The 25,514-nt window shown below is 40.6% G+C and overlaps 2 protein-coding genes and 1 long non-coding RNA gene across 21 annotated transcripts in view; 2 read left to right on the forward strand and 1 right to left on the reverse strand.

Annotated features, from left to right (window-relative positions):
- Nucleotides 1-9,647, forward strand: part of MYBPC1 (myosin binding protein C1) — a 101,598-nt gene extending 91,951 nt beyond the window's left edge. For 5 of the 17 annotated variants that reach the window (XM_032299110.1, XM_032299118.1, XM_032299158.1 and 2 more), the window contains 4 exons: nucleotides 720-879; nucleotides 1,579-1,715; nucleotides 3,831-4,017; nucleotides 9,358-9,642. In XM_032299110.1, coding sequence (XP_032155001.1) covers nucleotides 720-879; nucleotides 1,579-1,715; nucleotides 3,831-4,017; nucleotides 9,358-9,458 — 585 coding nt within the window. In that variant the 3' untranslated portion in view covers nucleotides 9,459-9,642. Of the gene's footprint in view, nucleotides 1-719; nucleotides 880-1,578; nucleotides 1,716-3,830; nucleotides 4,018-6,397; nucleotides 6,457-8,151; nucleotides 8,195-8,381; nucleotides 9,216-9,357 lie in introns of those variants that run through there. The other 12 variants (XM_032299206.1, XM_032299129.1, XM_032299147.1 and 9 more) reach the window with 7 other exon arrangements.
- Nucleotides 9,648-19,380: 9,733 nt separating this feature from the next.
- On the reverse strand, nucleotides 19,381-22,034 carry LOC116565574. The gene is made up of 2 exons (XR_004275511.1): nucleotides 21,668-22,034; nucleotides 19,381-20,438 (listed from the first exon to the last, which is right to left on the reverse strand). It is a non-coding gene; the product is annotated as an uncharacterized LOC116565574 (long non-coding RNA).
- CHPT1 (choline phosphotransferase 1) overlaps nucleotides 21,209-25,514 on the forward strand; it is a 31,489-nt gene continuing 27,183 nt past the window's right edge. For all 3 annotated transcript variants that reach the window (XR_004275494.1, XM_032299244.1, XM_032299256.1), the window contains exon 1: nucleotides 21,209-21,710. Coding sequence is in view for 2 of the 3 variants with exons in the window: in XM_032299244.1 (XP_032155135.1) it covers nucleotides 21,438-21,710 (273 nt within the window). In the remaining variant the exon portion in view is untranslated. The remainder of the gene's footprint in view (nucleotides 21,711-25,514) is intronic.

The following is a 25,514-nucleotide window of genomic DNA, read 5'->3' on the forward strand; positions in this document are numbered from 1 at the left end:
AAAAAAAAAGAACCAAAATTAATAATATCAGCTGGGAGCAGTAATCCCAGCACATTGGAAGGCTGAGGCAGGAGGATTGCTAAAACCCAAGAGTTTGAGATTGAGACCAGCCTGGACAACATAGGAAGACCTCTTCTCTACAAAAAATAAGTTATCTAGTTGTGGTAACATATGCCTGTAGTCTCAGCTACTCAGGAGGCTGAGGTGAAAGGGTCCCGTGAGCCCGGGAGGTCAAGACTGTAGTGAGCCAAGATCGTATCACTGCACTCCAGCCTGGGTGACAGCGCAAGACCCTGTCTCAAAAAGAACAAAATATATAATAATAATAATGTTAAGTATACGTACTTTATTCTACAAAAGATAGCTAGACTGACAAATAGGTAGGTAGGTAGGTAGGTAGATAAATAGATGACAGACACCTAAAGGTTATGAAAAAACATAAACATAGTAGATGACAACTAGGGTACATGAATCTAATGTGTAAATGAAGATTAAATTACATAGTCAATTGCAAATAAGCTGTAAAATATTAAACAAATAAAATACAGATGGTTCCAATACATTGTAGAAATATATATTGTTATTACTCTCCATGTAATTATGAGTGGTCTTTTTTTCTTTTTGTTAGTGGAACATCCTTGTTATTTATTCCAGTCAACAGTTGGAAAAACTATATACTTTTAGGTGATTTTCCTCCAGTTATTTTTTTTTTCTTTTAGGAATGGTTCACTGTCATTGAGCACTATCACCGAACCAATGCCACCATTACTGAACTGGTCATAGGGAATGAATATTACTTCCGGGTCTTTTCTGAAAACATGTGCGGCCTCAGTGAGGATGCCACCATGACTAAAGAGAGTGCTGTGATTGCCAAGGACGGTGAGTTGGGAATGGACTGACATTTGAAAACCTTGGTTGACAGTGACTACACAGAGAACACTGGAAGAAAAGATGTGGTGAAAGGGAATTAAAAAATGGTAAATGTACATTTTAAAATTATGGTCATTGTGTTCAAGTAAATTTTTAATTTTACTGATTTAAGTGAAATTATATTATTATTGCATTTTTAAAAATATAGGCTTTAATTCCATCTTCTAGGCAGTGGATCTATAAATGGCCAATACTCCAGAGACAGGAAAAAGTAGACCTTTACTTCTAGAGTTTCTGTTACTTTTGTTCTTGGACACCTTCAGTGTAGCTCCGTATGGAATCCACTCTACAATAAAGGGAGAAACTGAATTCCATCCTTATCCTTTCATTTCATCATAAACCACTCTTTTAAAAACCTTCCTTGTGAATTTTCACATTAGAACAAATTTCTGATCAAAATACTCAACAAGACACCAAAGTTTTCTCAATATCTGGTTCAGTTTCAGATGACCAGTCTGGCTTTCTGTCCCACGGATGATTGGCTATACATTTGTACCCCTCATAATGTTTGCCATGTGGCATATGCTCATCTTTTTCCATGTTTTTCTAAGTTTAGGGAAGTTTTAATAGTAAGTAAAGTAGCCACCAATAATATATTCTCAAGCCAATTTACATACTTCTAACATATTTGTAATGCTTGTTTTTAAGGTAAAATCTACAAAAATCCAATATACGAAGACTTTGATTTCTCAGAGGCACCCATGTTTACTCAGCCTTTGGTTAACACTTATGCCATAGCTGGTTACAATGCCACCCTGAACTGCAGTGTGAGAGGAAATCCTAAGGTACTGTGTTCTTCTATGACATCAGTTAAAGTCCCTCCCTTGTATTTGCTGTGTTACAATGTAAGAAATAATATAAACAAACCTTCCAGCTGCTACTTGTGTCTTCCCAGGTTGGGGGATTAGAGGGTGGTAGCGCTGGTAGATAATTAGGCACACTACTCAGATGCAGTAGGAAAAAATGCTTACATTTCTTTACTAACTAAGGGATTCCTTCAAAAGAAAAAGCAAACCACCTATTTAAAAAGAGCATCTCCTGTGTAAGGAGACAGAAGTCTAATAATATTATTTCACTTGGAAAATTAGATGGTAATGTCAAAAGTTCTGTGATAGGTTAAAGTAAACAACAATTACACTATAATGTAAGACAATATAAATGTGTTTTGATAAGGGTGCACTGTGCTGAGAAGGGAGCTATCACATCCAATTGAAGAGAATAGAAAGGTTTTCAGGTTTCATGTTGGCATTTGAAAAGAACAAGGAATTAATGAATATCACCCATAGAGATATACATATCCCTGGGTGCACAGAGAGAAAGTGCCCTAGAATTGGGAAAATTTGTGAACTTTTTTTTTTTTTTTCTGTATATACCTTGATCAGAAATAGGGAAGTTGGCCAGGCGCAGTGCCTCATGCCTATAATCTCAAAACTTTGGGAGGCTGAGTGGGCGGATAACTTGAGGTCAGGAGTTCGAGACCAGCCTGGGCAACATGGTCTCTACTAAAAATACAAAAATTAGCTAGGCGTGGTGGCACACACCTGTAATCTCAGCTACTCAGGAGGCTGAGGCAGGAGAATCATTTGAACCTGGGAGGAAGAGATTGCAGTGAGCCAAGATAGCACCACTGCACTCCAACCTGCGTGACAAAGCAAAACCACAACTCAAAAAAAAAAAAAAAAAAAAAAAAAGTCAGAGGAAGAAGCCAGACTGAGCACGGGAGAAAGATGCTGAATTAATGTTTAATTGGAAGCTATGTTGGTACATCCAAGTGGGAATGATGAGGAAGAGAAGGAAAGGTTCACCCAGAGCTTAGGAGAAAGGCCAGGGCTGTTACTTTCGGTTTGGGAGTCCCAGGCGTGGAGATACTATATTCTACCTCTTGCCAAAGCTTTAGAAAGGAATATCATTAAAGAGAGGACAGTGGGTGAAGAGCCAGCAACCAAGGTGTGAGCCTCAATGAACGCTCCCATTTGAAGGGTAGAAGGAGGAAAAAGACTGTGTGAAGGAGATGGAGCTACCGTCTCTAGGTTCTGAGCAAGACAAAATAATAGAAGAGGTGGAAGAGGGAATGCAGAGGGTACATACTTACAAAAGAAGGGAGAAGACAATATGAGAATGAAGAGTCACTAATATCAAATGTAGTTCAGAGATCAAGGAGAATGAAGTCATCTTCCTGGGTGATTGGGTCATTACTGATCTTGCATTATCCGGTTGGAGTAGATCCATTGTCACTGGATGATGAATACAGACGTCAGAGGAGAGATTAAGTAATGAGGAGGCAGGTGCAGTTCATAAAGAATTTAAACAGAGTATCAGGAGAAGGAAGTGAGGAAAATCAAATAGCCATGACACCTTACAGGGATTCTCTGAAAAAATGCCCAGTAAATATGCATGCTCTACAATGAGTTAACATCATGAACCTATGATGAAATTGTTTTTTAATTTGAAAATATTTAATTGACAAATAAGGGTCATATACATTCAAGCCAAACAATGTGATGATTTGATATGTGCACACATTGTGTAATGATTATCACAATCAAATTCATACATTCGTCACCACCGATGCTGTACCTTCGATGCCAGAACTTGTTCATTCTGTAACTGAAAGTTTGTATCCGTGTAGATCAAATTGAAATGCAACTGAATCCATTTGAGAAGATTGCCCTAGCGTTGCCTCTGAACAAATGAGGCTTTGTCAGAACTGCTCATTTGCTTCTTTGCCAACCACTAAGTAGAGTTTAATGTGAGAAACAATGCCCAAGTAGAAGTCTATCCTTCTTAGCTGCACTTTCTTTTCAAGCGGTGCTTTAAAATTCTGTCCCTGGCTCTGACAGTCTGTTAATATGCCAAGTACAGATATGTTTTGACCTGATCTTCTTCAATTTGAACTTCAGCCTAAAATAACCTGGATGAAAAACAAAGTTGCTATTGTGGATGACCCAAGATACAGGATGTTCAGCAACCAGGGAGTCTGTACCCTGGAAATTCGCAAGCCCAGCCCCTATGATGGAGGCACTTACTGCTGCAAAGCAGTCAATGACCTTGGGACAGTGGAGATTGAATGCAAACTGGAGGTGAAAGGTATGACATCCAATATCTCATGTATAGACTAAAGCTAAAGAAAATTGTTGAATTATTGTTCTTAATGCAAAATCCAAACTGCTTGCCAAAATGCTGCAGCAAGGGTGGGAGAGGGTGGTGGGGGTGAGGGAAGCAAGGAGGGAATTCAGGGAGACAAGGCATTTTTACGTTCTGCATTCACTTCACTTTATTTGTGGAAGGCTACCTGATTATTTAACTTACTTTTATCTTACGTGATTCACGTTAACTAAGGGACTGTTAATTTCAGTGGAATGTTAGTATGTGTACAGCATGGTAAGAATGAATATAGTCAAGGGGCTATCACTTTGGTGGCATAATCCATCTATAAATAGAAGCCTAGTGTAAAACTCCATCTTTTGAAATGGCAATTGAGGAATGTGCACTATTTTTAATTTTATTTTTAATTAGTTTACTATTTTGTAAAGTTTATTATTTTCTGACATTTTTATAGTTTTGCTAATTGTTTGATATTACACATATAGAATATGGCATACACATATTATAACAGGATGCTTTTCAAAACTCTAAGTAGAGAACTTCCATTTATAGGTATACATTTCATTGATACTAGTTTTCAGAAGTGTGGCAACTAAAGTAAACCAAGAAAACACATAAGGATTTATGTGGTTGAAAAGTCTCAGCATAACCTGCCATCTTAATCAATTTTCATATTAATCAACTGCCATTTTTACACTGACATTTGAAACTATTCTGGGATACCATGAAAACCCCTTCAAAGAGTCACCATTATGAGATAATAGGTGACATGATCCTAGTGTGTTTTCTCTTATTCTTAACTGTATTATATTGCCATTCTGTAATAACCAAAATCTTTCTTTTTCCAACATCCCTATAATGAAGAAATTATGATCTAAAACTCAGAAAGTAAATATCTATTTCAGAAAATCATAGTAAATGTCTGGGTATTTATTTTTTTTAAGAGTCTTTTAGTCCTAAATCTAGTATAAATATGATGGAGAAGCTTCTTCAACAAAATAACTTCCCCATATATGTGTATATAATATATTTTTTAACTATTTTTTTTTAGACAGAGTCTCACTCTGTTGCTCAGGCTGGAGTGCAATGGTGCAATCTCAGCTCACTGCAACTTCTACCTCCTGGGTTCAAGCAATTCTTGTGCCTCAGCCTCCTAAGTACAGTAGCTGGGATTACAGGCATGCACCACCACACCCAGCTAATTTTTGTATTTTCAGTAAAGACGGAGTTTTGTTATCTTGGTCAGGCTGGTCTCAAACTCCTGGAATCTGGCAATCCACCTGCCTTGGCCTCCCGAAATGCTGGGATTACAGACATGAGCCACTGTGCCCAGCCACCTTCCTCTTATAACTTTTTTAAGCTATACTCTTTCTCTTATAATTCATAATTGAAAGAAAAAAGATTTTATTTTTTTCTCACAAATATAAGGCATATAATATTCTTAGCAAATTTCAAGCCTTACTATTGAGATAATCCTTACAAATTTAAACATTGTTTTTAGCTGCTCTTTTGGCTTTTTTTTTTTTTTTTTTTTTTGAGACGGAGTTTCACTCATGTTACCCAGGCTGGAGTGCAATGGCGCGATCTTGGCTCACCGCAACCTCCTCCTCCTGGGTTCAGGCAATTCTCCTGCCTCAGCCTCCTGAGTAGCTGGGATTACAGGCACGTGCCACCATGCCCAGCTAATTTTTTTTTTTTTTTGTAGTTTTAGTAGAGACGGGGTTTCACCATGTTGACCAGGATGGTCTCCATCTCTTGACCTCGTGATCCACCCGCCTCGGACTCCCAAAGTGCTGGGATTACAGGCTTGAGCCACCGCGCCCGGCCCCTCCTTTGGCTTTAAATGATTATTAAGGTCACAATTGCAAATCATCTGGTTTCTAAACTGCTAGCCTTATTAGTTCCATGGTATTGTTGATGCTTTTGTTTCAATATCCTCCCAAAAAACAAAAAGTTTTTTAAAAAATACCACTTATTTATGCTTTGAAACTAGCTGAATGTTGTTAATGACATAAAATGATGCTTTAACAAATGGAACAATATTTGGGGTCCTTTTTAAAAGTGAATACTATTGAACAATATTATACATATACATGGTATATTCTTTTTAGTGATAATATGGTAAATTGTACAGTAATTGAATTTGATAAAAAGAATAATGTATTCTAGTACATAAGTTCACAATAAAGTATTCACTGTGATATATTGATAAAAGCTTTTGGTCCTAAAAGTAAAGCTGAAATTGTTTATCATCAGATTGTTATCTGATAATAGGTAACTTGAATCAAGTTAAGCTGTGAAAAAAGGTAAGAATGTCAACTGAGAATAAATAAATACTGGTACAAATATTCTGATTCTGCAGTGATATATCAAGGAGTAAATACCCCTGGACAACCAGTCTTCCTGGAGGGGCAGCAACAGGTTTAAAAAGTTTATATCCCACTGGATATTCTACTTTCCGTTCCATTCCTCTTACATGAAAACGCACTTTGCATGTAAAGCTTGACTTTCTCATTTGCTTTTCATTGTATCTCTTAGCAGCTCATGGCATACAATGTTTATGCCATGAACAAGGAAGGCCAAATTATTCAAGGATATTAAGTAATGTAGAAACTAAGTTTTATCAGAAAACTACGTATTATACCACATGTCCCCATAAATAAAGCTGGAAAGCTACATTTGAAGATGATCTCATTTTATGTAATAAGACTATCAAAACTTGAAAATCAATATTTCTTTAATATTTTTATTTTGTAAACATAGACTTTTTAAAAGATAGTTTACACCATAGTTTCCTTACACTCATAATATGATTCAGAGAACTGAACATTTTAAGCATTTAAAAAAATGTTCTGAGCATTTCTAATAAAGAGGATACAAAAATACATCCAATATTTAGAGGCCGGGCATGGTGGCTCCCACCTGTAATCCCAGCACTTTGGGAGTCTGAGGTAGATGGATGGCTTGAGCCCAGGAATTCAAGACCAGATTGGGCAACACGGCAAACTCCCATCTCTACAAAAAGTACAAAAATTAGCCAGGTGTGGTGGCGCATGCCTGTAGTCCTAGCTACTTGGAGAGCTGAGGCAGGAGGACCGCTTGGACATGGGAGGTCAAGGAGGCTTCAGTGAGCTGAGATCTCCAGCCTAGGTAACAAAATGAGACTTTGTCTCAAAAAAATAAAAAATAAAAAAAAAATGGGAAACTTACATATTTAAAATATCCCATTACAAATTCACCAGTAGAATATCTGTAACCCATCTACCTGTTGAAGATTTTGGGCATTTTCATGGGGACTCAAATTATTTCATATGTTTATGAACTTGAAAGAAAATTCTAGGCTCTATTACAAAATGTATTAAGCAATAAATGAGTACTATCATATATGTGTGATTCACTCCCATTTGGAATTGCAAATTAAGAGTTATTTGCAGCTGGGTACACAACCTAATGAAAACCCTAATGATGTAGACCTATGCCTGAGTTTACAAAATTTGTCTTGTGAATTTCCAAAGATAATATCAGCTTTCAATAGGAAAAAAGTAAGGCTCTTTCTTGAAAACTTTGTAGTTTATATATACAGTAGCTTTGTGACATAAGGTTAAGTTTTGTGTCTATTTAGATCAGTCATAGATATTCCATTCAGAACACAATATTATGGAATACACTAGTCTAATACTTGTACTTGATAATTTTGCCTTTTAGAATTTCAACATATATATATGTACACTAACACTTTATTGTCTATGTTTTTCTTTTGTTGAAAAACACAATATATATATGTTGTAGGGTTTTGGTTTTTGTTTTAAGCTAATGGTTTGGAAGCTCTCACCATAGATATTCATTATACAATCAGATTGGCTTTGCCACCTATTCAGGCAAAGTGGTTGTGCATATTAATGTTTTACATATTAATGATCGTTTTGACGTGACTGGATCCTCACCCTTTATTTCATGTGCTTTTATTTTCCTACATCTTTTACATGACTAAGGATTAATGAAATCACCTCATCATAATCATGACCATAATTTCATCCAACAAGTACTCAACTTTGGTGTTAGCACTTTATTAATGCTTACAACTTCTCTCTCTCCCTCTTTCTCTCTTTCCCTTAGTTGTTGCACAATAAGGATTTTTGAATGTATAATATCATCTAAGGTAAGCTTTCATATGGTTTTGGCATATGAAGCTTATGACTGTCATAAGCCATACCAAGCCTGTGGAGTATGGCATGATTTTCATTACGTAATCCAATGAAAATAGACTTATTTTAAATCTCTAACTTTGTAGTTTTAATTTGTATTTCACTATCCTGAAATTAACAGCTAGTACTTATCCATCACAGCAATCTCCTGTTGACATGAAGCAAGTTGTTGAATGCAGTAGAGCATGAATCAAAGCATTTAATGTAGACAAAAACGAGTGATACCCAAGCATCCTGAATTATTTGCATCAAGGAATGGACATGTACATAAGTGGCATCATTTCTACCAATATGTGACTTGAGTTGTTTTTTTTAAAAAAAGGAGAATGACTTTCTCAAATTTGCATTAAAGAAGTTTTTAAGAATGTTCAAATGGCATGCTGCTTTGTCTGGACGTGAATTTATTAGCAAGTAGTGAAGCGCTTCACTGAAGGATCATGAATTTTTGTGGTTTCATGGATTCTCTCTTGAAGGGTACTTTTATTTTTTTAATATAATTCAGAAACTCAGAAGGTAGGTATGAAATATTGGTAGGTGTTTCTCTCACCTTCAGAAAGTATTGGACCGGTCTTATTATTATTATTTTAACAAAATATTTCCAATTTCTTTTTTGTGCTTTTGACATGCATAAATGGCCAAAGTTAAAGGGAGTCGTTTTTTTTCTTTTCCAATGTGCTTGAATCAGAACTCTCTGTGCTTAATTAAAAAGAACATTAACAAACTGGAAGCAGATCTTCCCACTGATCCATAACGTGGTATGCATGTATTCTGCTATTCAGTCAGAACATTTAAATCATCTATGAGGAATCACAAAACCTCTCAAAGAGCAATAAATATTTTCCAACCACTTGGGAATTTAAATAAAGATTGAACAATAGTAGGGGAAAAACTGCTACGGGTCTGCTGGGAACTTGCTTGTCCTTCTAGATGCCAGGTGCTTTAAATTCTAAATGTACTAAAACCAGGAGAAGATTTCCAAGTAGAGACTGAATGAATCTTTGTAACTAACGGGAACATGATTAGTCACATTTCCAGGCAGCTAGTCAAGAAGTATTGTTTCAGTGATTTTTCACGTAGATGGTTTTGATTTGTCTCTTTTCCTTTTTGTCCTCGCTAGGTGGGCTCTCCTTCTGCAGGCTCCTCTTGCAAGGCGTACCTCCAAACATAATTGATTCATATTTGCGAGACTTACACTCAAGCAATCCTGAGGAATACTGAGGGCCTAGCCACTGCCTCTCTGCACTCTGCTGCTTTGAAATCTGGTTGAAATGAGAACGCATTTTCTGTTTTTCCATCAGGCCCCCAAGCGTGGTCTTTTTCTTTCCTCCTAATGTTGAAGAGAAAAAATAAAAATGTTTGCCCAGATTGCTTAATTAAAAATTGCAAACAAAATCTCATTTGAGGTCAGCACTTTGGTCATTATGTTCTGTGCTTTGTCATTGTATTATACTTGACAAAAATGCATGTCATAGAATAAGCAAAAGCAGTCATTTTAGTTTAATAGTAGGCTATAAATGCTGTTTTCCTCCTCAGAGTCAAAAACATAATACAATACACCATGATTGAATCTTGAAAACCCATCTTTCTCTTGATCCAATAGACTTTTCTAAGCAAAGCAGAGTTGTTTATTTCTGCTTCGAAGGACAAACCCAGGTCTGTCCTTCCTGAGTCTCTAGCAAGGCATCTTGGCCAAAGCTACCAGAGCGTCTGCCAAAACAGCTAGTCATAGTGACAGAGGGTGTTACAGATGACAGGAGTTACAGAGTTAGGGTTTGCTGATGGTATCCATTCAATTTGATGGAAACCTTTTTTAAAAATCTACAGCCCTGCTTGACAACAGGATCTGTGCCCCTTTTTCTTATTTGAATTTGATAAAGTATTTTTTAAAGTCTAACTTGCAAACCAATCCTCTCAGTGGAAGGGAAAATGAATTCAGTAAATGGTACAACGAATCTGAAGTGTTTGTGATGAAATCATACAATATTCATTTATGCATTTGTGGTTTTGTGCCCAGACACAGAACAACGAGTATAAAGCCTGGGAGCCAGCATGCTCCTGAACCCACGTCTGTCCTTCCTGAGTCTCTAGCAAGGCATCTTGGCCAAAGCTGCTAGAGCGTCTTCCAAAACAGCTAGTCATAGTGACAGAGCGTGTTGCAGACGACAGACCTGTTAGAGAGTTAGGGTTTGCTGATGGTGTCCATTCAATTTGATGGAAACCTTTTTAAAAAATCTGTCAGCTGTGAAACATTTATATTAACCCATAATCTGTTCAGCAACTTCCTTCACTCTTCCTGATATAAAGTTTCGGTTAAGGGAGTAGAATTGAACTGTAAGGTACCACACCATTATTGTTTATTTCCTTGCCTCTCCTCTGTTTTTCTTTTCGGTCTTCAGTTGCAGGGGCTAAATATATTGTGACTTGCTGGTGGGCCATGGCCTCTTTAGATGACATTTTTGTTTGTTTTGTTTTTTGAGATGGAGTTTCATTCTCGTTGCCCAGACTGGAGTGCAGTGGCATGATCTTGGCTCACTGCAACCTCCACCTCCCAGGTTCAAGCGATTCTCCTGCCCCAGCCTCCCAAGTAACTGGGATTACAGGCATATGCCACAACCCCCTGGCTAATTTTGTAATTTTAGTAGAGACAGGGCTTCTCCATGTTGGTCAGACTGGTCTCAAACTCCTGACCTCAGGTGATTTGCCCACCTTGGCCTCCCAAAGTGCTGGGATTACAGGCATGAGCCACTGTGCCCAGTTTACTGGATGACATTTGAAACATATCTACTCTGCCTCCTTTCCAGATTATAGCTGGGAATTTCTATGGTGGTCATGGATCTGGGTTGACATTGGGCTGGTAAAGGGAAGAGTGAATGATCCTGGTTGTCGCAGTACATTTGAGAACAACAGAAAAGTCTAGTTTATGTCCAAACTATGGTGGCTCTATATATCTCTGTTGGGATTGGTTGGCGATCTTGCCTTACTGGTTGTTAAGAACACTGGTTATCACCCCTGTTCCTATGCTCCCAGTAACTCCAGAATAATAATGTGTGTTATCCCTGTGTAAACACCAATTTTAATCAAGAAAGTTATGTGCACAGTATTGGCTAAGATAGTTTACATAAAGGAAGTCTGGCTCATCTATAAAGACAGGAAGACCTTATGTCTGTGTACAAACCAACAAAATAACAATGTGGCAAACCCAATCAACGTGGTCCCTGCAGCCCAGCTGCTGGGCCTGAGCTGTAGCACAGCAGCTGAGCTCGCTGCTTAACTCAAATACTCACTGAGCAGTTTTGCCAAGACATCGATCAAGCTGGTTAGGCCACTTACATGGTATGTTTTTACATAGCCTAAAAGTGACTGTAAAACCTCCTTACTGAATTTTGGTTCCTCACTTATGACTTAGGCTCTTTAATTATATTTTGTACTAGTTACTTTTCTACATATAATCTTTCCTTATATTAAAGGTACATATACACTGCAAAGTTCTAATAAGGAAGAAAAAGTCTATTAGGAAACTGTAAAGAGAAAAAAATATCAGAAGCTGTCATTACGATTGGTTTTTCTATAATTTTGTTTAAATTTCACTCTATTAAAAATTACGTATCACAGGAATTTACCAAAAATTCTTTTGGGGAACTAAACATTCATTAAAAATTTTAGGCTGGGCACGGTGCCTCACACCTGTAATCCCAGCACTTTAAGAAGCCGAGGTGGGCAGATCACTTGAGGCCAGAAGTTTGAGACCAGCATGTGCAGCATAGTGAAGCCTTGTCTCTACTGAAAATACAAAAATTTGTTGGGTGGGGTGGCATACACCTGTAGTCCCAGCTACTTAGGAGGCTGAGGCACAAGAATTGTTTGATCCTGGGAGGCGGAGATTGCAGTGAGCCAAGATCACACCACTGTACTCTAGCCTGAGCAACGAAGTGAGATCCTGTCCAAAGTAAACTTTTTTAAGGCTCACGTTTGTTTATTTACCTTAAAAGAAGGCTTAATGAATGTTCTCATCTGGATTAATATCAAAGTAGAAAAAAAAACACACTAATTTTAAGAGGCATTGGAACAAGGTAATATGCCTTTAACAATTAATTTTTATAATAGATTCTGAAATACTATTCAGCTCAACAAATTAGTTATTGAATTCTGTGCATAGCACTGTAATGGATTCAGCTTGCAACTTGATAAATAAGTGACTTCAGGCTGGGTGCGGTGGCTTATGTCTATAATCTCAGCACTTTGGGAGATCAAGGCAGGCAGATCACTTGATTGCAGGAGTTTAAGGCTAGCCTGGGCAAGATAGCAAAACCCTGTCACTACAATGAGTTAGCCAGGCATGACAGTGCGTGCCTGTAGTCCCAGCTACTCAGAAGGATGATACATGAGAAGTGCTTGAAACCTGGAGGTGGAGGTTGCAGTGAGCTGAGATCACACCACTATACTCCAGCCTGGACAACAGAGCCAGACCCTATCTTAAAAAAAAAAAAAAAGGTACTTCATGCCTTCAAAGAATTTATAAGACTAGTACACAAAAGGGAACATATAAACAGGGAAGGATGCAGGTATAAGAGAGCACTACAACAATGCAGAAATTAGTGAGGTTTTTGTAGTGTGGTTTATGTATTTGTTATTATCAATGTGTGTATCATACTAGACTGGAGTACAGGACTTATCATATTACTTAATTTTCCTAAATCAAATTAAATGTAACTCTGAGCTCTCCACTAGCTAGGAAGATTGAGAAATTCTCTGTCCTGTTTGGGGATTCAGATTCCAGAGTCAGCAGGAATCTTTCTTGGTGCCCAGAAAATGGAGAGAAGGAAAGGCCTCTGGTCTTCAATCTACAGTGGTGACTGCAGAGATGTCTGTCATTGTATTACACTTTACAAAAAAGTCACCCATAGAATAAGCAAAAGCAGTATTTGAGTTTAATGGTCCAACCCTATATGGTTCACTCAAGGACAGGTGACTGTGAAACTTACGTGACAAGCATGGACCTGTAGTCTTTCAGTCTTCAAGGCTATCGCTTGGCTATAATATTAGTCAGGGTTCTTCAGAGAAACAACCAATCAGAGGAAAGAAGAGAGACGGAAGGAAGGAAAGGGGAGGGAATGGAAAGGAAAGGGAAAAGAGGAATGAAAAAGAAAAATCTAGAAAGAGATGAATTATAAGGTATTCATCATGGAATTATGGAGGCTGAGAAATCCCATGATTTGCTGCCCACAAAACCTAGGAAGGCTGGAGGTGTAGTTGAAGGCCTGAGAGCCAGAGAGCTCAGAGTGGTGTCTCCACCGAAGCCTCCTAAGATGGTGTGCTTCAGTCCCTCATTACTCAGCTGACCACCTGGGAGCTTCTTAGAAATGAAAACTCTCGACAGACTGGACAAAGAAAATGTACATATACACCATGGAATACTACACAGTCATAAAAAACGACGAGTTCATGTCCTTTCTAGGGACTTAGATGAATCTGGAAACCATCATTCTCAGCAAACTGACACAAGAACAGAAAACCAAACACCACATGTTCTCACTCATAGGCAGGTGTTGAACAATGAAAACACGTGGACTCAGGGAGAGGAGCATCATCACACACTGGGGTCAGTTGGGGGGGGCTAGGGAAGGGGCAGCGGGCGGTGAGGAGGGATAACGTGGGGAGAAATGCTGGATATAGATGAAGGGGGAATGGAGGCAGCAAACCACCTGGTTATGTATGCGCCTATGAAACAACCCTGCATGATCTACACATGTACCCCAGAACCTACAGTACAATAAAAAAAAAAATGAAAACTCTTGAGCCCTGCCCCAGATCCTTAAGTTCAGCATCTGCATTTTAACAGGATCCCCAGCGATTCATGTGCTTGTTTATGTTGGAGAGGCCATGCCCCAGACTCTTTCTGTCTTGTTCCTTGCATGGCTATTATTTAGAGGCATTGTCTCTTAGCTGTCCCAGAGGAAAAACGTCCTGATAAATATATCCTCTCTCAGGCATTCCTGATAATGACCTAGCCTAATGTCTAGATGGAACTTAAACTGTTACTCCTAAAAGCCCTAACTCAAAAGCTAACTCGCTATGGGATTTTAGGCAAGCTGGGTTCCTGAAAAAGGAGTCTTTGAGGAAGGATGTTCCCTCTAGTGTTTCTCAAATCATACCAGAGAAAGCATTTTAGAGCAGTAGGATATAAACTCTGAAAAAGATTATTTAAAAAAATGATTAAAGGATATAAACAAGATCCAATGCTAAGAAATGTGTCTCTCTGAAGGAAATCAGTTTTCTTAACCCTAAATTGCTTTTGCAATTTCAGATAAAGGGCACAATTACAACATCTCAGGGATTGTATTGTGAAATTTTGTTTTCTGATCCTGTCCAGGAAATTAAGCATTTTTAGAGAGGAGAGCAAAGGTTTTAGTCAATCTGTTATTGAACACTGCCTATCTACCCATGAATTTTGTAAAGTACCATAGTTCCATAAAATTTAGACTTTAGAGTCTCAAAGTACAAAACCATAAAAATACAAAACTCAAGCAAGTAAAGCAAGTATTATACCATAAAACTATACTAATGACAAATACTCCAGCCTATAGATCTAAAGCTCAGAATTCTAAACACACAGATAGCTTGATGCTTCATGATAAAATTCTATTCCAACGCAAGCCTAGACAAGTGATTTTTTTTTTTTTTTTTTTGAGACAGGGTCTCACTCTGTTGCCCAGGCTGGAGTGCAGTGGCATGATCTGGGCTCACTGCACCCTCTGTCTCCTGGGTTCAAGAGATTCTCCTGCCTCAGCTTCCTGAGTAGCTGGGATTGCAGGTGTGTGCCACCACGCATGGCTAATTTTTGCATTTTTAATAGAGACTGGGTTTCACCGTGTTGGCCAGGCTGGTCCCAAACTCCTGGCTTCGTGATCCGCCTGGCTCAGCCTCTCAAAGTGCTGGGATTACAGGTGTGAGCCACCACGCCCGGCCTTTAGCCAGGGGATTTCTTACTGCAACCCATTCTTTCTTTCAAACCAATGAAAGTCCATACAGGCACCAACAGTGCCTGTATGACACTGTTTAACATTTTCTGGAAAGTTGGCCTAGAGATTAAGGATGTTGAGGAAGATTTTAAATATCACTGAAAGTTACACAAAAGAACTAGTAGTAAAACCAAGAGCCTAAAGCAAGATGTTCTTTCTCCTTGGGGAAAGGAATTCAATTTAGTTAAACCATCAAACAAACATTTATGCATCCCTATTGTGCTTTGGAAATGTGAGAAGTTTCCATAGGAGGATGCTTTGTACAAGGGATTTTTGGTACTATTTTTGCAACTTCCTGTGTGTCTGTAATTATTTTTAAATAATTTTTTTTGAATTATGGACGTCTACCGGATGCCAGGCATTGAGGAACACACTCAGTGCAGGGATGGTCTGACACTTTATGAGCTGGGTGGGGAGGCTAATCAATACACAAGTAACTGAACAAAGATAGCCTACGTAACAGTGTACAGAGTGCTCTGGTTGTGTAGGAGCAGGAGGATTAAACTGGAAGAATCCGAGAGGTCATTTTCGAGAAGGTGGAATTTAAGCTGAGTCTTGAGTGATGGGCAGTGTGATAGGGATAATAAGGGATTGAGGGTACTCCCTAACAGGGAACGAATGAGAGTGGGTTTGGGGCCAGCCAATGGGCTCAGGCAGCTGGAGCATGAGACAGGAAGAAGAATGGGGGAAGAGATATTAGGGAGGTAAGACTAGGAGGGTAGAGTGGGCCTTCAAATGCCAAATGAGGGAGGTTGGACTTTATCAAAGGCTTCAGAACAAGGGAATATATCATTAGTTTTAGTAAATTTAGTACAATAATTTTTGTCATAATATTTAGAATGGACTGGAATGGCACAAAACCAACATGATATATAGAAATTCGACTGTTCCATATTGACAAAAGTACCCACTAAATTCCTACATTTAATACATGTAAGTTAATAGGTGGCATTTTGCAGTCATTGGGGACATAAGCTCAGAAATCAGACTATATGGGCTTGAATCCTGGCTTTACCGCTCCACTAGCTGTGCAGTCATGGGTAAGTTTTTGAACCTCACTGTGTTTCAGTTTCCTCATCTGTAAAATGGGGATAACAATGGTCTATTTCATAGAGTTTTTGTGAGGAGCAGCTGAGATAACTCCTGATGTTTAGAACAGTGCTTAGCATAGGATAGAAACTCATCAATGTGAGCTACCAGTTTAACTCAAGAAAAGGGGGAAACATTGTATATATCAATCACTACATAACAAACCGTGAAAATGGAAGGGGGCCATGATGCGAGAAATAAAATTAGGAAATCTCTAATAGACTTTTTTGACATTAGAGTATGTTAGAGAGGGCTAAGGTAGAAGAAATAAATATGCCTTAGTATGTCTTGAATTAATTTGAAATTTCCTAAAATTCAGCAAAGAAGCATAGGGAAAAATCACCTTAGAGCATGATGAGTACTTAAAAAAATGGTTTTTATATTTACACTTTTACTATTTTTAAATTATGACATTTCATATTTGTAGAATATACAAATATTTATGCCATCTGTATCTATGTAGATAAATGTAGATATAGATGTATGTATATGTAAATAGTATAAATATATATGTAGATATATATCATATATATGCTTGGCATAGGATAATCTATATATATGTAGATATATATAGATATAAATGGCTTAAATAATAGTAAAATGAACACACTATTACTCAGTTAAAAAACTGTGATTGAGACAGCTTGATGGCCCCCTGCAATACTCACTGTCTCACTTTTCAATAATAATAGACCTGTTTTGGCCAATTGTGGTGGCTCACACCTGTAATCCCAGCACTTTGGGAGGCCAAGGCAGGACTATCATTTGAGATCAGGCATTTGAGACCAGCCTGGCCAACATGGTGAAAACCCATCCCTACTAAAAATACAAAAATTAGCTGGGTGTTGTGGTGCGTACTTGTAGTCTCAGCTACTCAAGAGGCTGAGGCAGGTGAATCACTTGAACCTGGAAGGAGGTTGACGTGTGTTGAGATTGCGCCACTGCACTCCAGCCTGGGCGACAGGTCAAGTTCTGGCCAGTGGAATGAGAGCAGCAGTGATGTGTGCAACCTTTGGTCACGGCCTTCAGAAGAAAGGAGCATAGCAGCCCCTTCTCTTTTCCTCCTTCGAATTGGTTGGGAGTTGTGGCCAGCCACTTTTGACCACAAGGACAAGGACAACATCCTAACGGTGGCAGACCAATAAAATGAAAGAAATCTGTGTCTCTGACACCATCGAGCTGCCATGTAGCCCTACCATGCCTATCCAGACATCAATGTGGGAAAAATCAACTTTTATTTCCTTTAGGCTGCTGTAGTTTGCCTAGCTCCATTCTAAAACAATTACCAATACCTTTGAAACCTGCCATGTGCCCCTCTACAATTGCATTTCCCTTCCTCTCTATCAGGAATAACCACTAGCAGGATTGTACTTAAAATTCTTTTTCTTTTCCTCATTGCTTTGCCACATGGGAACTGTGAAGTGCAGTTGCATGTTTTTGAACATTATATAAGTAAAATAATACTGCATGCATTTTGTCTATGACCTGCTGATATGGACGGAATGGTATCCTGCCCTTACTCCACCCCCATTCATATGTTGAAGCCCTAATCCTCCACAGTGTGATGGTATTTGGAGACAGAGCCTTTAGGATATTGGATATCACAAGGGTGGGGCCTTCATGAGGGGATAAGTGCTTTTTTTTTTTTTTTTTTTTTTTTTTTTGAGACGGAGTTTCACTCATGTTACCCAGGCTGGAGTGCAATGGCGCGATCTCGGCTCACCGCAACCTCCGCCTCCTGGGTTCAGGCAATTCTCCTGCCTCAGCCTCCTGAGTAGCTGGGATTACAGACACGTGCCACCATGCCCAGCTAAGTTTTTGTAGTTTTTAGTAGAGACGGGGTTTCACCATGTTGACCAGGATGGTCTCGATCTGTTGACCTCATGATCCACCCGCCTTGGCCTCCCAAAGTGCTGGGATTACAGGCTTGAGCCACCGCGCCCGGCCCGGGGATAAGTGCTTTTATAAGGACTTTCTAAGGAGACACCAGAGAGCTTCCTCTCTCTCTCTCTCTGTGCCATGTGAGAACATAGAAGGTGCCCATATTGAAGCCAGGAAGAGATCCTCACTAAGAAACACACTTTGACTTTGGACTTCCCATCCTTCAGAACTGTGAGAAATAAAGTCCTTTTGTCTAAGCTAGTCAGTCTATGGTATTTTGTTATGACAACCCAAGCTGACTAATATATCTGCTTTTTTTTCACTCAATGTATGCTTGTGCAATTCATTCATGTTCATAAGCGTACCTATAGTTCATTAACTTTTTTACTGCTATATTAAACTTGCTACATAATATTAAGTTACTTGAAAATACCAGTTTACTTACCCATTCAGCATTAGTGGACATATAAGTTATTTACAGCTTTTGGTTATTGTATAACAAAGGTGTCATGAATATTCTTATACCTATCTCCTACGATACCTGTGCAAGAATTTCTTTAGGATATATTCTCGATCAGAATTGCGGTATCGGAGTATAAGCATGTTCAACTTTATTAGAAAATGCCAGGTTGTTTTTCAAGTGGTTGCAACCATCTATTCTTCCTAGCTAACACTTCCACTGAGGTAGGGCACATTAATTAAGTTCCGGCCAATGAGATGTATAAAACAACAGTCCCCTTATCTCCAGCGGATATATTCCAAGACCCCCAATTGTTGCCTGAAACTATGGATAGTACAGCACCCTGTATATACCATGTTGTTTCTATTGGATAACCAAGATGGCTAATGCATGACTAACGGACAAGTGGCATATAAAGTAGGGATACACTGAACAAAGAGATGATGCATGTCCTGAGTGGGGAAGAGTGGGACTGTGTGAGATTTCATCACACTACTCAGAATGGCATGCAATTTAAAACTCATACATTATTTCTGGAATTTTCCATTTAATATTTTTGGACTATGGTTGACTGTGGGTAACTAAAACTGCAGAAAGTGAAACCAGGGACAAAGGGGGACTACTGTATGAAGAAGTACTGTTTGGGACTTTTGGAGAGGCACCCCAGTTTGCTCGCCAGCCAGTGTATCTACCTTTTTTTTTTTTCCTCTCCTCTTCCTACTTCCTGCTGCTTGAAATGCAAATAGGATGACTGGAGCTTCACTAGCCATTCTGAACCATGAGATGACCTTATAGATACAAGTCAGAGAGGATACTGGAGCAGAGAGACAGAACAGCCTGAGTTCCTGATGACCATGGAAACATTGTACCAATCTTGGAGTGCCAATTCTATACTTCTTTCATGTGAGAGAGAAATATTTTCTTTACATTACCATGTTCCAGGGTTTCTGCTATAGAAACTGAACATAGCCCTGTTGATTATTTTTGTTTCTGATTGATTTTTAGGAGTTCTTTACGTAATCTGGGTACTAGTCATTGTGGGTTTTATTTGAAGGAAATGCCTTTTTCCAGTTTATGGCTTGCATTTTCATTCTCTTTATGATGTCTTTTGATGTACATTAGAAATTTAATACAGTAAAATTTGCTAATCGGAAAAAGGATTTTTCCTTGGACAATTCATGGCATTGGTAAATTAAAAAGTAGGTACTGTCAAGATCACTGCACATAAGCCGGCATTGTTAAAAGTGGGTCTCCATCATTCCATTTCCTTTCCTGCATTTGTCAGCATCGCTTTTCACATTAAAGATGAGAAGATGATACATATTCCTAAAACATACATGCTTGGTCTGTAGACATCCTCATTGCTCTAAGGCAGTGGTTGCCACTTTTTTCCTTAAAGGGCCTAGTAGGACTTATTCCAGGCTTTGCCAGCCGTATGGTCTCTGTCACAATTGAATTCTGCTGCCTCTGTAGCATGAAGGCAGCCAAACAATACGTAAGGAATAGACATGGCTTTATTTGTGGCACTGAACTTTGAATTTCATATAATTTCACATTACAAAATAGTATTCTTTGGATTTTTTCCCAATCATTTAAAAATGTAAAAACCGTACTTAGCTGGAGGGCTGTAGGAAAACAGGCGGTGGCTGGCTCTGGCCCACAGGAGCAGTTTGTGGATCCCTGATGCGCTTGCTGATAGAGGTTGCGCCACGCAAGTGTCTTGGAAGCAATTTCTGGCTTGTCCTAGGCCTTAGAAAGTGCGTACAGATCAGAACCATGAAGTGAAGAGAGTGACGGGCCTGTCTCAGGTTGTACAACAGAACATGTTTATGACAGATGTCCCCTGTCCAAGAGAGTGCATTGTGAGATAAGGGGCCAGTGACCCTCCAATGCGTAGCAAGCCGGTCTATTCCCCGGTGCAGGGGGAGGACACGCCTGGGTTCCGGCCCTCAATTCCAGGGAAGATCGTGTGTAAAAATATCCAACCCTGTTGGCATCAAATGCGCTGGAAAAAAAAAAAATAGGTATTGGAGTTTCAGCCATTCGGTCTCCTTGTTAGATAGTGTTTCTAAGCGCTGATTTTCAGTTTCAAAACCTTGGTCTCTGAACCTGCAGTGAGGGGGTTTCTAGAGCGAATACATGGCAGGGCCGCCTTCCTCCGTGCAGGAAGGGAGAATTGTGTTTACCAAGCAGGTGACCCCAGACCTGCAAAACTGTGTTCCCACACGAAAACCCCCAGGCTCCGCGGGCAGCCAGCGTGGTCCTGCATTGGTTGACCGAGGGCGGCTGGAGTCGTGTTCCCACCTCTAGGAGAGGAGCCGGCTCTGTCGCGGCGCACCCTTCGAGGACACTCCATCAGGGCGTAATCCGACGCCCGCCCTGGGTGAAGAAATCAGACCTCAGGCGCAGTGCGGCCGGCCCCTGGAAGTCAGGGACCTCGATCGCCAATAGCAAGTTGCCGTTGGCGGGCGCCGAGGGTGACCCGCGAGCGCCGCGCCCGCCTCCCCGCCCCTAGCCGGACCCCTCCCCGAGGCCCCGCCCCACCCGCGAGACGCACCAGCGGCCCCACCGCTGAGGGGGCGGGGGCCCGGGGACCCGGGACCCGGGCAGCTCGGCCTGACCTCCACCTCGCCGCGCGGGGCGGACCGGCGCAGGCTCGGGCCGCGAGCCCCTCCCTCCACCTCTTCCCGCCCCCAGCGCCCAGCGCGGGCTGCGCTAGGTGGCGTCGGCGGGGCCCCGCAGGCGGCCATGGCGGCAGGCGCCGGGGCCAAGCCCGCGCCGCGGTGGCTGAGGGCGCTGGGCGAGCCGCTGAGCGCCGCGCAGCTGCGGCGGCTGGAGGAGCACCGCTACAGCGCGGCGGGCGTCTCGCTGCTGGAGCCGCCGCTGCAGCTCTACTGGACCTGGCTGCTCCAGTGGATCCCGCTCTGGATGGCCCCCAACTCCATCACCCTGCTCGGGCTCGCCGTTAACATGCTCACCACGCTCGTGCTCATCTCCTACTGCCCCACGGCCACCGAGGAGGTAGGGCTGGCCGCTCGCCCGAGCCCGGCCCCAGATGCGCCGCGGGCGGGACGCTGGAGACGCTGGGGAGAGGGCAGAGCCACGCGCGGCTGAGCCTCTCCCGGGCCCCGGAGGGGCGGACTGGCCACTGCCCCGTGCGGTGTCCGCCCCGCGCCGCCTGGAGACTGTCACACCACTATCCCAATCCCGTGACCATCTCGAGCCTCCCCCGGGCAGCGGAGGGGTTGTCAAGGTCACTACCCCGGTCCTAAGTCCGCGCAGGGGCTGGAGGGCACCTGCCCAGCCGCTACCCCATGCGGCGCCAACCTGTGGGATGGACCTGCGGTCGGGTGCTTTGCACACTGGGGACTGAACGCCCCCTTCTCTGTCCTGCCTGGCACAGGGACTTGTGCCAAGCCCGAGACGCTCTTTGAATACTTTCATAACCGTTTGTTTCTGGAAGGTTGAGCTAGTGATTCTGAAATGACTGGTAGCACTGATCAAAGATAAGTTACTTTTAAGAGGTAACTTCCTCTTTGCTTCATCGACTTTTTCAAGAAAAACAGACTGGAATGTTATCAAGGCGATATATATATATTTTTGTCATCTTAACCTAGGGATCAAAAACCCAACATTTTATTAGCAATAATTATATGACCTTTGCCCAAAATAAGGAGTAAATATGGGGTTTGGGCTGAGTGTGGAGGGATAGGCGACAGAATGGAGTTCGCTCCCATCTATAATTTATACTGCGTGGGATAAATATTACATGGCACATTTTGTGACAGTCTTTGTATTCTTTGCTCCAAATAGTGAAGTCCCTTTATAATCATTTAAGTATAGGCCTTGTGAAGGACTAAAGGAGGTTGAGGTTGGATTAACGGAAATATTTCATGCCCTCCACGCATGCATCCATTTTGTTGTTGTTGTTGTTGTTGATGTTGAGACAGGGTTTTGCTCTGTCATCCAGGCTGGAGTGCAGTGGCTCGATCTAGGCTCACCGCAACTTCTGCCTTCAGGGTTCAAACGATTCTTCTGCTTCAGCCTTCCAAGTAGCTGGGATCATAGGCGAGCGCCACCATGGCCAACTAATTTTTCTGTTTTTAGTTGATACGGGGGTTTCACCATGTTGGCCAGGCTAATGCATCCTTTTAAAAAAATATTAGATTGAGCCTACATTTTAAAATATCTTGTCAATTGATCAATGTGCTTATTATGTATTTTTTTTTCTTTTTTTTTTTTGAGACAGAGTCTTGCTCTGTCGCCCAGGCTGTAGTGCAGTGTGGTGATCTCAGCTCACTGCAACCTCTGCCTCCTGGGTTCAAGCGTTCCCTTGCCTTAGCATCCTGAGTAGCTGGACTACAGGCGCCTGCCACCATGCCTGGCTAATTTTTATATTTTTAGTAGAGATGGGGTTTCACCATGTTGGCCAGGCCGGTCTTGAACTCCTGACCTCAAGTGATCCGCCTGCCTCAGCCTCCCAAAATTCTGGGATTACAGGTGTGAGCCACTGCACCAGGCTTATTATGTATTTCTTAATAGACATTCCCATTGTCATTTGCCATTGGTATTCACTTACATACTACATATGAAAAAGTAAGCTGCTTTAGTTTTTGGTTGTTTTGCTGCCTGCTTCTAGAATTTCCCAGAGAGAGTGTATCAGAATGAAAGGATTGCTGGGTTGGAAGTGGAGGAGGTCCTGGTTTCTAACTGGCTCTTCCACAACAGACCTGCTGGGTCTGTGTTCCCATATATAAAATAGAAAATAGCCAGGTGCGGTGGCTCACACCTGTAATCCCAGCACTTTGGGAGGCTGAGGTGGGTGGATCACCTGAGGCCAGGAGCTCGAGACCAGCCTGATCAATATGGTGAAACCCCATCTTTAAAAAAAAAAAAAAAAGAAAAGAAAATAATGCCTGCCAAAACAATTTGACAAGGACACAGTGAGGACCAAATGCTATATAGGCAGATAAATGTAGAAGATTGTAATGTGCCTAACAAATTAAAAATATTACTCAACACATTAAAAATATTACTGTTGTTAGACAACATCCTGAAAACACATAATAAAATTTAGTTTTGGTTGGGTCCACATTCAGCTAACAGCATTTGGATGTTTCTGATGTTGGCCAGTTAAGTGTGGACTCTTCAATGTTATTATTAACTTAAGAAGCATTTGTTGAGCACTTAGAAAGAACAGGGCATACAAAAAGTCAAGAGCTTCTGCTTAGGAAGGTAAAGGGAGGCCTGGTGGAAGAGGTACATTTATGATTCATTAGTTTTTAGGCTTAGCCTCATGAAAAAAAAAAAAAGGGGATAGAGGGTGGGGATTGGAGGCATTTAAAAATAAAATGCAAAATCAAATGGCCCAGGAAGGGGAAATGAGAGTTAAAATAAAAACAAGAGTTTCTGAAATTATGTTATTAGAACCTGCATGTGCTTCTAAGTGACTGATGCAGGGGGGGAAATGCCATTACCAGATCCGCGTTGCTTATTTGGTAAAAGCCCAGCAATAGTGTGAAGAGCATAGCAGTTTCTGGCTATTTTCCCTTAAGGTCATAGAACTAGTAAATGAGTGGATCAGGTAGGATTCTGATCTAAGTTGGTATGACTTCAAAAATAAAAATATCTAATGTTTTATATAGTACAGGTATGTTAAGTGCTTTCACATCCATGGTTGCATTTGTGTCTTGTATCAACCCAAAGAGGTTGGCAAGTTTTCCCCTGCAATGGCCTTCCTACCATCTAGTGTTTCTTCTATCCATCTTTCCTAAAGTCACAATAGTATATGTTTTCCTAGGAGGAAATTGAAGCCCAGAGATGTTAAGTGATTTTAACGTGGCTTGGGACTTGTTTTTTGATTCTCAGGCATAAGAATTCTTGGTGCTTTTTCAGATTTGACAAATTGCTTCCAGAAAGGGTCAGAAAAAATCCGTAAGGTTTTTGGATTTAGATGCTTGAGCGTATCTACTCATATGGGCTTTAATGCTGACCGCATTAATAATAACATTTGATATGTTTTTAACTACCATGCTAATTTCTAGACATGACTGGGGATGAAGGGAAACTAACAGAAAAAAAGTTGTGATTTATGTGTAGCTTCTGTAAACTGCTTTTCAAGCCATTATTTCCGTTAAGGAACTTTCTACTCCAGCCAAATTGAACTTTGTGCTATAGCAAGGATTTCTCTCCTTCTTGTCCTTCCTCTTCCTTTCTTCTGTACCACTTATCTAACTATGTACCCATCTTTGTACACCCAATTCTAACGCTATATCCTTATGAAAGTTATCTTCTTTCTCCTAAGTCAAATCAACCGCTCTGAATTCCCATGATAATGACAATAGTAACTAACATTTACTGGGTATTTACGCTTTATCAGGCATGATGTTAAGTCACTTTTATTTTATTATCTCATTGAATCCTCTCAACAACCTTATGAAAAAGGTATTATTAATATCCTCATTTTATGGATGAGGAAACTGAAGGAAAATTAACCTCTTCTATAGTCACATACCTTTAAGTGGGAACCAGGATTCCAAGCCAGAGCTATGCCTCCTTTACAGGGCTTTGTAGCTCTCCTGTGGATCTTCACCATTTTATTTTGGTTATCTGTGTTCTTATTAAGCAGGACAGCCTACCAGATTTTAAGTCCAGACAGCAATTGCTCATTCATTTGTATAATCTCCATAGCACAGTGCTTTACAAACAGATGCCTAGTAAATGTTTTCTAAATTATTGGCTGCATGAATGAAATAACACAATGTAATCTCAGGAGATGATGTTTTTCAACCCTTATTCAGTTTTAGCTGTTCTTGGCTTAAATAC

This window comes from Sapajus apella, unplaced genomic scaffold (genome assembly GCF_009761245.1).
Source record: "Sapajus apella isolate SASKATOON/1434 unplaced genomic scaffold, GSC_monkey_1.0 scaffold2, whole genome shotgun sequence".
NCBI classification, from domain to species: Eukaryota; Metazoa; Chordata; class Mammalia; order Primates; family Cebidae; genus Sapajus; species Sapajus apella.